This window comes from Carassius auratus, chromosome 15, assembly GCF_003368295.1.
Source record: "Carassius auratus strain Wakin chromosome 15, ASM336829v1, whole genome shotgun sequence".
NCBI lineage: Eukaryota > Metazoa > Chordata > Actinopteri > Cypriniformes > Cyprinidae > Carassius > Carassius auratus.
The window spans coordinates 2,287,023-2,300,086 of record NC_039257.1 but is presented as its reverse complement, the minus strand read 5'-3'; the positions used below and the strand labels follow the sequence as shown (position 1 = coordinate 2,300,086).

At 34.1% G+C, this 13,064-nt stretch overlaps 1 protein-coding gene across 2 annotated transcripts in view; it reads left to right on the top strand.

Annotated features, from left to right (window-relative positions):
- LOC113114729 (sodium/calcium exchanger 2-like) overlaps positions 1 to 13,064 on the top strand; it is a 95,158-nt gene that overhangs the window by 64,949 nt on the left and 17,145 nt on the right. For both annotated transcript variants that reach the window (XM_026281668.1, XM_026281667.1), the window contains exons 2-3: positions 4,551 to 5,011; positions 10,466 to 10,603. In XM_026281668.1, coding sequence (XP_026137453.1) covers positions 4,643 to 5,011; positions 10,466 to 10,603 — 507 coding nt within the window. In that variant the 5' untranslated portion in view covers positions 4,551 to 4,642. The remainder of the gene's footprint in view (positions 1 to 4,550; positions 5,012 to 10,465; positions 10,604 to 13,064) is intronic.

Genomic DNA, 13,064 nt, shown 5'->3' with positions numbered 1-13,064 from the left:
CAAACACAAATAAAGATATTCTGGATGAAATCCGAGTGCTTTCTGACCCTCCATAGACAGCAATGCAACTGCAATGTTCCCAGGTCCAGAAACGTAGAAAGGACATCTGTAAAATATTCCATGTGACATCAGGTGTAGTTCAAATGTAATTTTATGAAGCTAAGAGAATACTTTTTGTGTGCAAAGAAAACTAAAATAATGACTTTATTCAACAATTCTTCTCCTTCTCATCCCATCTGCTGTAGCGTGCCACCATTGTGGAGAGAGTATCCTGAATCTTACTATTTATTTAACTATAATAACCCTGGAGCATAATGCATTGTTTTTCTGTTTTCTTAATAATAAAATTAACAATAATACATTAAAACAAGACTGCCTCCTCAAGGCATAGAGTGAAATATACACAGAAGACTAACAAGAAGATGCGACAGTGCATAAACAAGATCCAGTAATGTACAAGCTACAAAATGGACTGACAATGGGAACTGGTTAACTAAAAGCTCCTCTAAAGAGAAATGTTTTCAGGCTGGATTTAATAGCAGATGAGTCTATAATGACTGTATGTGCAGTCTGTAATGACTCTGGGTAGTGAGTTTTGGGGTGTGAAAGGAAAAGCCCTTAGGTTTCTCATTGCTGCACATATTTATCAGATGACTCTAGGTCAGCGGCTGAAATGAGTGTTTCCGGAAAGCATTTTGGTAAAATAAAGAATTGTGTTTAGCTTCGCCGTGGCTCAAATGCTCTATCAGTGCTAGTTTGAATAGTTGCACGTAACTTGTTTATGTAAGAGTGAACTTCTCAGTCTGTTTGAGAATAGCCTGAAAAGAAATGCTGCATCAGTGTGTGTGTGTGTGTGAGAGAGATATGTGTGCTGTGGTAAGTGCACACTGGATTTGGCATGTGAGTGCACTTGCTGAAACAGCTAAATGGATGAATCACTGCGCACGTGGGAATGTTTGTATGTGTGACAGAGGAGAGAGAGAGAGAGAGAGAGAGAGAGGTGCATTATGGTTAATCTCTTGAAAACATGTCCAGGTCCAAATTAAAAAAAAAAAATTAAGCCTGTTTTAATGGAGTAGTTTATCTCAAAAAATGGACATTTGCTGATAATGTACTTGCCCTTAGGTCATTTAAGATGTGGATGAGTTTATTTCGTCATCAGAACAGATTTGGAGAAATGTAGCATTACATCGTTTGCTCACCAATGGATCCTCTGCAGTGAATGGGTGCCGTCAAAATGAGAGTCCAAACAGCTGGTAAAAAATCTTACACAAGTATTCCACACCACTCCAGTCCATCAGTTAACATCTCGTGAAGTGAAAAGATGCATGTTTGTAAAAAAAACAAACGAACAAAAAATTCCATCATTAAGACGTTTATAAATACGAGTCCTCTAGCCGTAAAATACTGCTTTCTCCAGTGAAAAGGTCATTTCGTATAAACCCAGAGAGAAATCTGTACAGATCAAGCACTGTTTACAAGCAAAAAGAGGATTTTGATGAGAGAGGGCTACAGAGGATGGACTTTTTGACTGGAGGAAGAGTTATTATGAACTATGGATGAGTTTTTTGCCCAGAAACACCAGTTTGAGGTTAAAATGTCTTAACAATGTATTAATTTTTTAACAAACACACAGCTTTTCCCTTCACAAGATCTTAACTGCTGGACTGTAGTGGCATGGATTACTTGTGGATTATTCTGATGTTTTTATCAGCTGTTTTTAGTGCACACTCATTCTGACGGCACCCATTCACTGCAATGCATCCATTGGTGCATCCAAATCCAAATCTGCATAAATATGCTATAAATATTTCTACAAAAAAAAATTATTTAAAAAATACTAAAAGTTGTCTTAATTTTATTTTAAATAATAAATAATATAATATAATATTTGCAATTTCCAAATATTTTTTTTACTGACTTTCTGATTGTCTTTCTGCGCCATTTCTCTGTGATGGGTCACCCTCACCAGCCCTTTACGGGGTCGCTATGGAATCATCCCAAATCATGTGGGGGGAATATCTATGAGCCGGACTCCAATACTGATGCCCAACTCTTTCTTTCTCCTTTTAATGTGCTTTATTAGCATGCTAAACGTTGCAAAAACATATGCGTAGACTAAATGCAAACCTATTCAATTGCATTAATTTTTTCAGCATCTCTCTCAGTGTCTATCATTTAGTATTCTCATATGCAGCTCACTCATCTGAGATCTCCAGAGCATCTGTTTTGTGCCTCCCTTAATGTGCCGTTTTAAAAGAAACATGAGTTATGTGCAAGGTTCGTCCCTGAGCCGGTTTTGCAGCAGAAACGAACACAGCTTCTGCATCTTGGTTATTTCAGCTCATAATATGACTCAGTCTCTGTGAGGGTGCTATATTGGGAGATTCGTTGACAAGCCTGCAGTCATACGAATGGAGTTACGTCAGGAGAGAGAGATGCTCTGGTAATGAGGGGAAATGATGGGGTAACCCACTAACCTCCGTGCAACCCGTCACTGCATGAATCCCGAGCACAAAGCCGCTCTGTCTGTCTGTTTAGTATTCTGAGCGAGAGCAGAGAGAGCAGCTAAACTTTGTTTTAGACACAGAGCTACTCTGTGATGGAATAAGGCCATTTAGAAAGAGACAATAGGAGGAAAAAGTGAGTATGGATAGCGTGCTCTGAATTTAGAAACATTTAAGTGTCTGTAAAATTGTATTTAAAGAGAGATGGAGGTGCCCTCTCTCGCTCGCTGATGTGCTATAGATCAGCATTAGACTGAGAGTGTGCTTCTGGAAAGAGAAACAACCCTATAAGTCTCAAAATAGCGCTCGGATGTGTCAAAATAACAACGTCTGCTGTCAGATTGCTCAAAGTTTGCTCTTTTAAAGCTCAGGAGAATTGTCTCAAATGTTTCTCCTGAAATTTCGTAGTAGTACTAAACAATGTTCACTGAAGCTGTAACTATGAAAATAAAATTATGGCAATTGAAATAAAGATATTAAACTTAATAAAATTAACTAAAATTCACTAAAACAATCACTTTTAAAATAATATCCAGTAAGTCATATAAAGCATATTAATAAATATAAATATTATAAATTAAACTTAAACATATAAAGCATTATAAATGTTTTATTGTATTAAAATCATCTTCAGTAAATGAAATAAAGCTGTTAAAACATAATTTTAGAAATTAAACTTATTATTTACTATATTTTATTGTTAACTAAAACTTAAAAAATGAGAATTGACAAAAGTTAAATATATTAGATAAAAAAGGTAGAAATGTTTTATTATACACTAAAAGAAATGTTTTATTGTACACTAAAACTATTAAGAATTTTTGGTAATTGAATAAAGCTGATAAAATAAATATATTACATGAAAAACTTAAATTACTGAAATAATAAAAGCTATATAAACTTTATTTTTTTACTAAAAAAAAAATACATGAAATATGACTTAAACCTAAAATATATATATATATATATATATATATATATATATATATATATATATAAATATATATACATATATACACACACACATATATATATATACAATTAGATGGGAGAATATATAATACAATTAGATGGGAGAATGTGATAAGAAATGCTTGCATTCAGATCAAAATCAGTCTTTTGAAGGAATATACTCAAATGAGATCTTGCAAATATCAAATCCCCCCAGACAACAATAAGATTCAATGAAAACATATTGACATATTTTCTTCTAGGAAAAAATTTAAATAAATAAATAAATACAATAAATCTCAGGTATGAAATCTCAGTAATGTGCTTGTATTTGCCAAGATACCTAAGTCTGAAACAAGTCATCAATTGTTTCTTATCCACATTCATTTTAAAACTCTTTAAAACTCTTTAAAAAAAATTGAATGTAAATTTAAATGTCAATTTTTTTTTATGTTCATCCACAATTGTTTCAATTGCATTTTTTTTCTCTTCTTGCATAGAACAATCCCAGACAAAGTTAACGTTTGCAATAAAATACAACTGAGTACCGCATTTTGAGTCTGTAAAGCTGTGAAAGAGCAATATCTGTGCATTCAAGTTTCCTCTGGTTTGCCTGACCGTGTGCAAGTACAGAAAGGTTTTTGAGTATTTGAGCTAATAAAAGCCTCGCATCCACAGATGTCCCTCTCTGAGACCTGCAGAGGACATAATCTTCCATCCTGGCAGCATTTCTACACGTATTTCATTGTTATTTGACTCAAAGGCTCAATGTCCTGTTGCTAAGCTCTTAAAAAAGCATCACGTCCATCATCATCAGCAAGAAGTTGTTGTCCTTGTAACCATGTTTCACCTCAAGAAAGCAATCATTTGCGTTGCCTACGCAGCCTTTTATTCTACCAAGGTCTGTTTCTGCATCTCACATATTTTTTTATAATCACCTACTTGATTTACTCTGCTATAAAAGCGAGCTTTACAGCGCTGCAGCTGGGAGATATTTATGTTGAATTGTGAGCACTGCATAAGATTTGTTTTTCTGATGATGATATTCATTTATTTTACGGTTTTCTCTTTTCTCCACTCTTTTCTTTCCAGGTCACCTGGTGGGCTGGTTCCTCTCCGTCTTGCATCGCCTCCTTTAGTTCTTCTCCTCCTCTGAACTCTGAAGCCTTTTGAGGAGCGAGGTCATGGCACCGTTTTCCTCTCCCATCCTCTTCCTGTCTCTCATCCTCTTCCTTTCTCTGCCTCCATCCTGTTCTCCTGAATCCCAGTGGGAAGAACCGTCTCTCCAGCCCTCCGTCGCTCCAGAAGCTCCATCAGAACTTTACAGTAACGTGACCGATGACAGCGATGGCGTCACAACGAAAAAAAAGTGCAATCAACTGGTGGAATGCAATCCTGGAATCCTGCTGCCCGTGTGGAAGCCCATCAATCCCAGCCTGGGAGAGCAGATTGTCCGGGCCATCGTGTATTTCGTCTCTCTCATGTACATGTTTCTGGGGGTGTCCATCATCGCTGATAGGTTCATGGCATCTATAGAGGTCATCACCTCACAGGTGGGTCTCTTCTTGCACTTACTGGCTAATTTTATTCACAGAATCAGACAAAAAGGTACAAAAACTTTCAGGAAAATAGGTACAAAAGCTGTTAGACCCTTAAAAGGTGCATTTTAGTACTAGGATTGGGTATCGAGAAGCAGTTCCAAATTTCTAAGAGCTGTGGATTCTATAAGACATGCACATTTTGATTCCTTGGGTGTGCATTTTTTAGGTGATTTAAAAACATTCAAGTGCAAAAAGATGTGAAAGAGAACACTTTAGCTCTCTCATATGGTGCACAAATGCAAAACTGAGTTCTTTTGAGGGTGCTCTTGCATTTAAATGGAAAAATGCACACAAAATTATGTCAAATATCCTCATAAAGACATTCAGTTTGGTCTTATATGAATGAAAATCCATGTGTAACAGTATTGGATCTGTGCATTTACATTTATGCATTTAACAGACAATGCATTCAGGCTATACAATTTTTTTTTTTCCAGTATGTGTGATACATGGAAATTAATCCCACAACTTTTTGCGCTGCTAAGGCAATGCTCTTTCTCTTAGCCACAGGAACATACATTTTAGCATTGAGTCTTAAAGTGACAGCAGTAGAGGTCTGGTTATATTTGACTTCATGTTCTGAACCTTAACTTGTTTTATTTATTTGTGCTTTTGCTAGTATGTTTGTTATTGATGTTTTTGTTATTATTTTATTACCTTTACCTGTATACCTTTTACCAAATTTTGCTGTAGTTTTGTTGTTTAAACACTTAAGGTCTAAGACATTTAAATGGTAATGTGATAAATATACATTTTGCAAGATATGGGAAAAAAGTTTTTTTTTTTTGTCCATATCGCTCAGCCCTACCTTAAAGATGCTCATTAGTATCTTGTGAAAGGACAGCACCCCTGACACAGCTTTTGTACCTTTATTTTCTGATAGTGGTGTTTGTGTCTACAAGCATGGTGGGTTTATGAGGCAGAAAATGAAGATTTATGTTTCATTTTCCAAGGTAAACAGGTTCTTATGCCTCACTTTAGAATTAATTGACCAGTACTAAATCATTTAACATAATCTCGGATGTTTTATTATTGGGTTCATTAACCGAACAACATTTCTAAACAATTTGCACATAACTGTTTAATTCATCATTTGTTAAAGAAAAAGTATTTTTATGCATTCTCATGTCCTTCCAAACCCATATGCAGTCATGTTTATGCAAAAATGAGCATTTTATAGCATCTTCCTGCAAAACGAAGCATATTAACCAGTTGAAAGTGAGTATGAGTATCAAGAAAGGACAAAAACATTGTAAAAGTGTAATAAATGTAGTCTGTTTTCATGTCTTCAACTGGGATGGTCATGCCAATGACAAGGTCATAGGTTTGAATCCTTGGGAATGCATGATCTGATAAAATGCACATATTGAATAAAATGTATAGTAAGTTGATTTGGATAAAAGTGTCTGTCACAATTTAAGTTGGTATTCATCCATAATGCATGTTCAAACTGGTGCATTTGTTAAAATGTATACAATTATATTGAATAATATCCTCATGCAAAGCAGTCATGGCTTCAGATGACTTACTGGGCTTTATAGGTAGAGCATGAGCCTTTTTATTTGATGGTTTATTTTATGTTTTGAAGCTTGACAGCCCTTCTAGACTGTTTTTTATGACAAAAAGCGGAGTGAAGATTCATGAAACTGCATGACGGTTTGATGCGACACAAGGGCAAGTTAACAATGACAGGATTTTCAGTTTTGGGTGAACTCTTTCTTTAAAAGCATAACCTTCACCAGAGCTCAGTTTAGCTAGTAATTGCTGTTATTAAAATAAAAACAATCGTGACTGTTTCTGCAGCAACTGAATGTTTAATAGGATGCAAATGATTGCAGTGTGCTTGATGTTTTTTCTCTTTCTTTCTGCTAAAACGACTGACTCGTCAACACTTGTCAAGGGTAGATCGCCTACTCTTATCACCTCCGCTGACTCATGCGCCATAAACCTGTCGAAAGAGGAAAATTAGCCAGAATGCTTTTCGAAAGGAGCCTAGTTTTCCTTTAGCTCTTTTATTTTGTCAGTAATTTAAGTTTGTCAGCCAGAAAGTAGATAACAAAATCCAAATCTCTGGCTTTAAACAGAATTACAAGGGGTTTGAAATGTAGCCTAGCATCTTAACTCCAAAAAAACTTTAATAAACAAAAATGGAATACAGTAAAACAAAATGAATAATTCTGCACCATCATGGCACAGTCAACATTTGCTTTCCAGTTTGTCAGTGTTGGTATTTTTAACTAAATAAAAAATACATCTTTATAAAGTAATAATAATTTTAAATCAGAATGGATTTGTGCTTCATCATCGTCGGCCAGTGCTTTATAACCAATTAAGCTAATCATTTATCACATGATAAACTGTATCACATTGGGTTTTAGGAGCATCAGATTTAATACATAATGTCACATTCACATTTATAATCTTTAGTAGATAATCACAAACCCAGGGGAAATATACACAAAACCCTCAAAGTGTTGACACATTGATGCATTGAACTATTTTTTGTATTTGTATTAAAATAAAAATCTAGCAAACTAAAACTAAAAAACAAATAAAGTATAAATCATTGTTTAAAATGAAATAAACATTTACTGAAATAACATAAAATATTAAAAAGTAGTACCAAAATAATTAAAGCTTAATTAAAAAGTAATATGACTATACATTTTTATTTAAAAAAAATATAAAACTAATAAAAATTGTAATCAAAAACAATTATACTACAAAATAAAAAATGAAAAAAAATAAAAGCATTCAACATATTGATAAAAGCTATAGTATATAACTGATATTAAAATAACATTAATAAAACAAACAAAATAACATAAACGTGTTCTTAAAAAAAAAGAATTACATGAAATTACAACTTACATGATCAAAAATGACCAGACTTAAAAAAAAAAAAAGTTGTTATACGAAAAACAAAACCTGTGCTAGCTAAAAGAAATGAAGTTGAAAAACATTGAATTCAAGATATGGTGATAACATAGCATAACTATAGATTTACAAACACCAAACTAGGAAAGGATTTTTAGTGTGTTGGCCAGCATAGATCTTTAATGAGGAGCCAGTGACTCTTTCTCTCTGTGATGAGTAAATCAGCCTTTCGTCCTTTGCAAAATCAAAGCCAACAGCTTTGAGTCTACCTCATTAATCAGAGCGTCCCTTAGAAACAAGCCTCATGCACCCTTGTCAAAACATGAGGATGCCTCTGCAGGGTCACGGTGAATGCAAGTGTGAAATGGCACCAGAGATGTACAAAAATAGTCAGGAGACGTTAGCGAAGGAAGGACACAAAGAAGTGTTGTAGAGAGTGTGTATGGCCTTTCAGCAGCTGCGTTTGCCTTGTGCACACAGCTAATATTTGGAAACATCTCTGAACTGTTTATTATGTTAAGATGTGCACATTTTGAGCATGCCAAAACTTACCACTTTTGCTGTCTGCATCTATTAAACAAGATCAGAATTGGTGCATATTTGCACTGACGATGCACACAGAGCAACTCTGAGTCATAAAGAAAATAAAAGAATCCAGCATCAGAGCTCTGTGTCCTTTCTTGCTTTGAGTCATTTCATCTATCCATGCACAGACCGCTTTAGATGCATCATTGTGAGCAGCAGTCATTCTTTCTAATATGCGAGTTGCAAGTTATTAAAGGAAAAGCATTTCCAGCCCTGGATCAGAGGCTGCGCCACACACACTTTAGAGCCTCCAGGCTGAAAAACTACACTTGAACTCTTCCATCTAAAAAGAAACAACTGAACCATGACAGTTTGACTGACTCCAGGTGCAATGAAAGTCTTAACAATAAAAAAACAATGCCAGAATTACGAGTCCTGACAGCAAACCGGTGCTTCAGGAGCGTTATTGAGTTGTGGAGAGTGAGTGTGCTGGGTGTCTGCGCCTGAGGGTTTTGATACAGTTTGGCATCGTTTTACTAGACTGGAAAACAAAAAGAACTTTGCCATAGTGCACAGAATTTTTTTTAAATAAAATTGAAGCCTTCTGCCAACAAATGACTGCTTTAGGAGCAGTGATAAGCCTCAACAAACCATTAGCAATCAATCAACTGAACAACGTAATGGCAAATCAACCAAATTTCTGAAATTTCCCTGGCCCAAAGTTTAGAGGTTAGTAAGTTTTATTTCATTTTTCTGGTAAAAGCTAAAATATGTATTGCCATTGATGAATATTTACTAAGTAATCCAGTATTTCCATCCAGAGGGGGGTTAAAATTACAGTTTTCACCTGAGCTTTGAAGCTAAATTACTAGTGGAAGAAAATTATTTTAGGGAACAATTATTTTATTTTATCATTGCTTTAGTCTTTTAGCAAAATATATTGACTTTTGCAAATTGTATGCCAGTGGTAACAGTCCAAAATGGGGAAAATCACTGTCTTTTCACCAAAGTTTCAATTCAATGTCTATAACTATAACTACAAAGAAGTATTAATGATGTCTCAATATCCATTTAGATTCTAATTGTTAAAAAACTTGCCTTGTTGTATCTTCATTTTTGTATGGTTCATATCCAGAGATATAAAGATCTCGGGGGGGTATCAGATGTAAATTGTCCACATTTTCAGTGGTCATAAAAAAGATCACTTTGCATACAGTTTTTTTAAGAGTAATATCTGAAGAATAAATAATGCTGAAACAAGAAATGTGTCTTCGTTTCACAATTGCATCCAAAAATATAAGTTTTTCAAAGTTTGCAAGCCTGTAACTCAAGAAATGTACATTCTGGTTCTCAACAATCTTTTCTTTTGGAATATACTGTACATTTTTGAGGCCCTAAGTAGTTCTAAATATGGATCACTTTGCATATAGCTTTATTTATTATTTATTTATTTTAAAAAGGAATGTTTTGAAATGTATCTCGTTTACCTCGATCAAAACAAAAAGGTGCCAAAAATGTTGTTTCTCCAAAGTTTGCATTCCCTTAACTCAATAAGTATAAAAAGTATTTAAATATTCTTTTAGATTCTAACAATTAACAAACTTTTCTTTTAGTATGTGTATTTTTAAAGCCCTATATTGCTCAGTTCCAGAGATATGGAGATCTAAATGCGGCTCTACGTGCAAATAGTTTTAAATTGTATGCATTTTCAATGGTCAAAGAGTTGATGCTTAAAGTATTTAAAGAAGACTGTCTGAAGATCACATAGTGCTGAAACCAGAAATGTCCCTTTATATATTCAGATAGAAGTAGTATATGTACTTGTATTTAAAATTCAGGATTGTTTCCATTTTTAGCTTGCATTCAAATTTGAATGCCATTTCTGAATCCTGTCAAATCAATCCTGAATGGTCCATGACTTTGCTGCTAAAACCTGTCAGGCTTTTGCTTAGCAGTAATAACTAGCTGACTGCATCCTTCATATGTTCCTTTCTGATCTCTCAGGAGAAAGAGGTGACCATCACAATGCCAAATGGAGAAACGTCAGTGGCCACCGTGAGAATCTGGAACGAAACCGTGTCCAATTTGACTCTGATGGCTCTGGGATCGTCCGCCCCTGAGATCCTCCTGTCGGTCATTGAGGTGGGTGAGACTTTAAAATCACTAAATGTGCTAGTTGAGAAGGCCTTTGTAACAATTAAATGCATTACCACTAATTACATTCACAGCAGATGGATAAACCCTCATTAGTGTAGCCTGAGGTTTTACTATTTCATTAGCAGGGTTACCACTCATAATTTAAATGGCGCTTTGTCTGATCATTCAGTTTGTATTGAAGCATGATCCATCCATAATTTATAGACTCATGTAATTAAAATATACATTTTGTGGCTTTAAGCTATGAGAACATTTTGCAATTTAAAATGCACAGTGATTCATCTTGTTCAAAGAAGCACTTTTTTTCTAATACAATAAACTTTATAAAGTGACAAAGTCCTTATACTACCTGCCTCCAACTGCTTAATACCATAAACACACACACACACACACAACAAAATTTTAAACCTTAAAATTTTAATTAAAACAGAAAATATACAAATTTAAATTAAAATACACAGTATTTTTTTTTATACATTTTAAATTTTTAGTTAATAAATTTAATGAATTATATTTAATGCAATAATAAAACAAAGATAATTGTATAGAGCTATAAAACTATTAAAAAATGTTTCTGATACTCGAAATAAAATAAAAATGAAAAATGAAAAAGTTTTTAAAGTTTCACTTTTATTTTGATGACTAAAATTAAAATTGGAAAAAAATGTTTTAAAAAAAGTATAAAGATTAATAAAAATTAAAATGGAAAATATTAAAAATTTAAACTAATTAAAAATATAAAAAAACAATAATTTAATAACAGTAGCTGTTTCTTTGTAATTGTTTGAGTGAAAATGATTAATTTCTTCTAATTTTCTTTTTTCTTTTTTGTTTTTCTTTTTTAGTTTAGTACATTACTGATACAAAAAACCCTAAACTTAAACAAGTCTATGCTGGTTTGTCAGTCCTGGTTTGGTTTTCTTGTCTGGATATTGACCTGATTTTCTACATTTTAGAGGCGATTTCACTCTTTCTCTTGTTACTTTCTAGCTGGGCACTTCAGTAGCCTGTTAAAACAGAACAACAAATAGTGTTTGTTAAACCATGTTGATGGGTTAAACAGGGCCCTTCTTGATGGAGATAGTTAGCATGACTCATGCTGTGTAAGATCTAGCCTGCAGATCACAGCTCCTGCTAATGAGGGTCTAGATCATGTTTATTAATGAGACAGAACTCTTCTGGTTCGTTCCTCGTCCACTGCATGGGATCGACACGTCCACAGTCTCAGATCTGTGTAAGTCTGGCAGCGGGAGACACGCACCGCTGCATCGGACAACATTTAGTACATCAAGCTGAGCTTTATTGCCTAACATTTGTCTCTGCATGTGGTTTGTGACTCTGCATCACGAGAACGAATGTGTTAGGACGTCCGTCAAGGGTTTCACACACACAGCACAATTATTGTTGTACGGCAAACGCTTCTAAACAATGTGATCACAATGCATGGTTCATCTTGAGATTCTGCAGTCTTCAGTGAAGGTGGAGCAGTCAGTGATTTTTTGGCATCAGAAGTGTGAAATCTGATTGCAAGCCCAGCTGGAAAGCAGGCACGGGGTGAAATATCTGTTTGTCACAGACCGATCCCAAAGGCTCGCCGCTCTGTGCTTGTGTCAATATAAAGATATCACACACACTGATAACCAACACCTGCATGCATCTATTTTATCTTACCCAAGGACATTCGCTTTGTTTTCAAGGATGTTTCAGTGAATGGGACATATCTTGCATGAACATTGAATGCTATTGAATGTGAACAACATCCACTGATCTGATGTTGAATGGAAAGTGACAGAATCTGCCAGTTGTTTAATTGATCTGATTGCTATTTCATTTAATTCAAGCTTTTAAACACTGATGTGTTTCTATAGACTGAATGCTGCACTCTGTTCAATTTGAAAAGACTACAAACTCAGACTTACAACATCCAAAACTCAAGTTTTGCATAGATTTGGGTATGCTGTCACTTTAACATGATGGCACATAATAAACATTAACTTTGTCGGAAATAAAATGCAATCACCTTATTGTTAAATAAAAACTATTAAAAAGTGTTTTTATCTACTGAACCCTGAAAAGCTGTAATAAAATGCAAATAATAGATGAAAAACGTAAAATATCAAAATAATAAAAAATAAAAAATAATGAAAAAATAAGTTTATAAATAATAACAAATTAAAAATGTATTCAAAATTAAATTTTTCTTAAAAACAAGAATTGGAAATGTTGGAGTTGTTACTAAGTGTAATAAAATAAGTAATGTTATTTACAAAAAATACCCAATCTGGATTCAAAAAATATAAATGTTTGAACAAATATAACTAATTCATAAGTACATAACAAAATTGCTAAATCGTAAGTAAAAGTAAAACCTGAAAATATAATTTAAAATATTAATAAATAACTTGACCCTCAAACACTTGCACTCTATTCCATTTCTATGCTACTT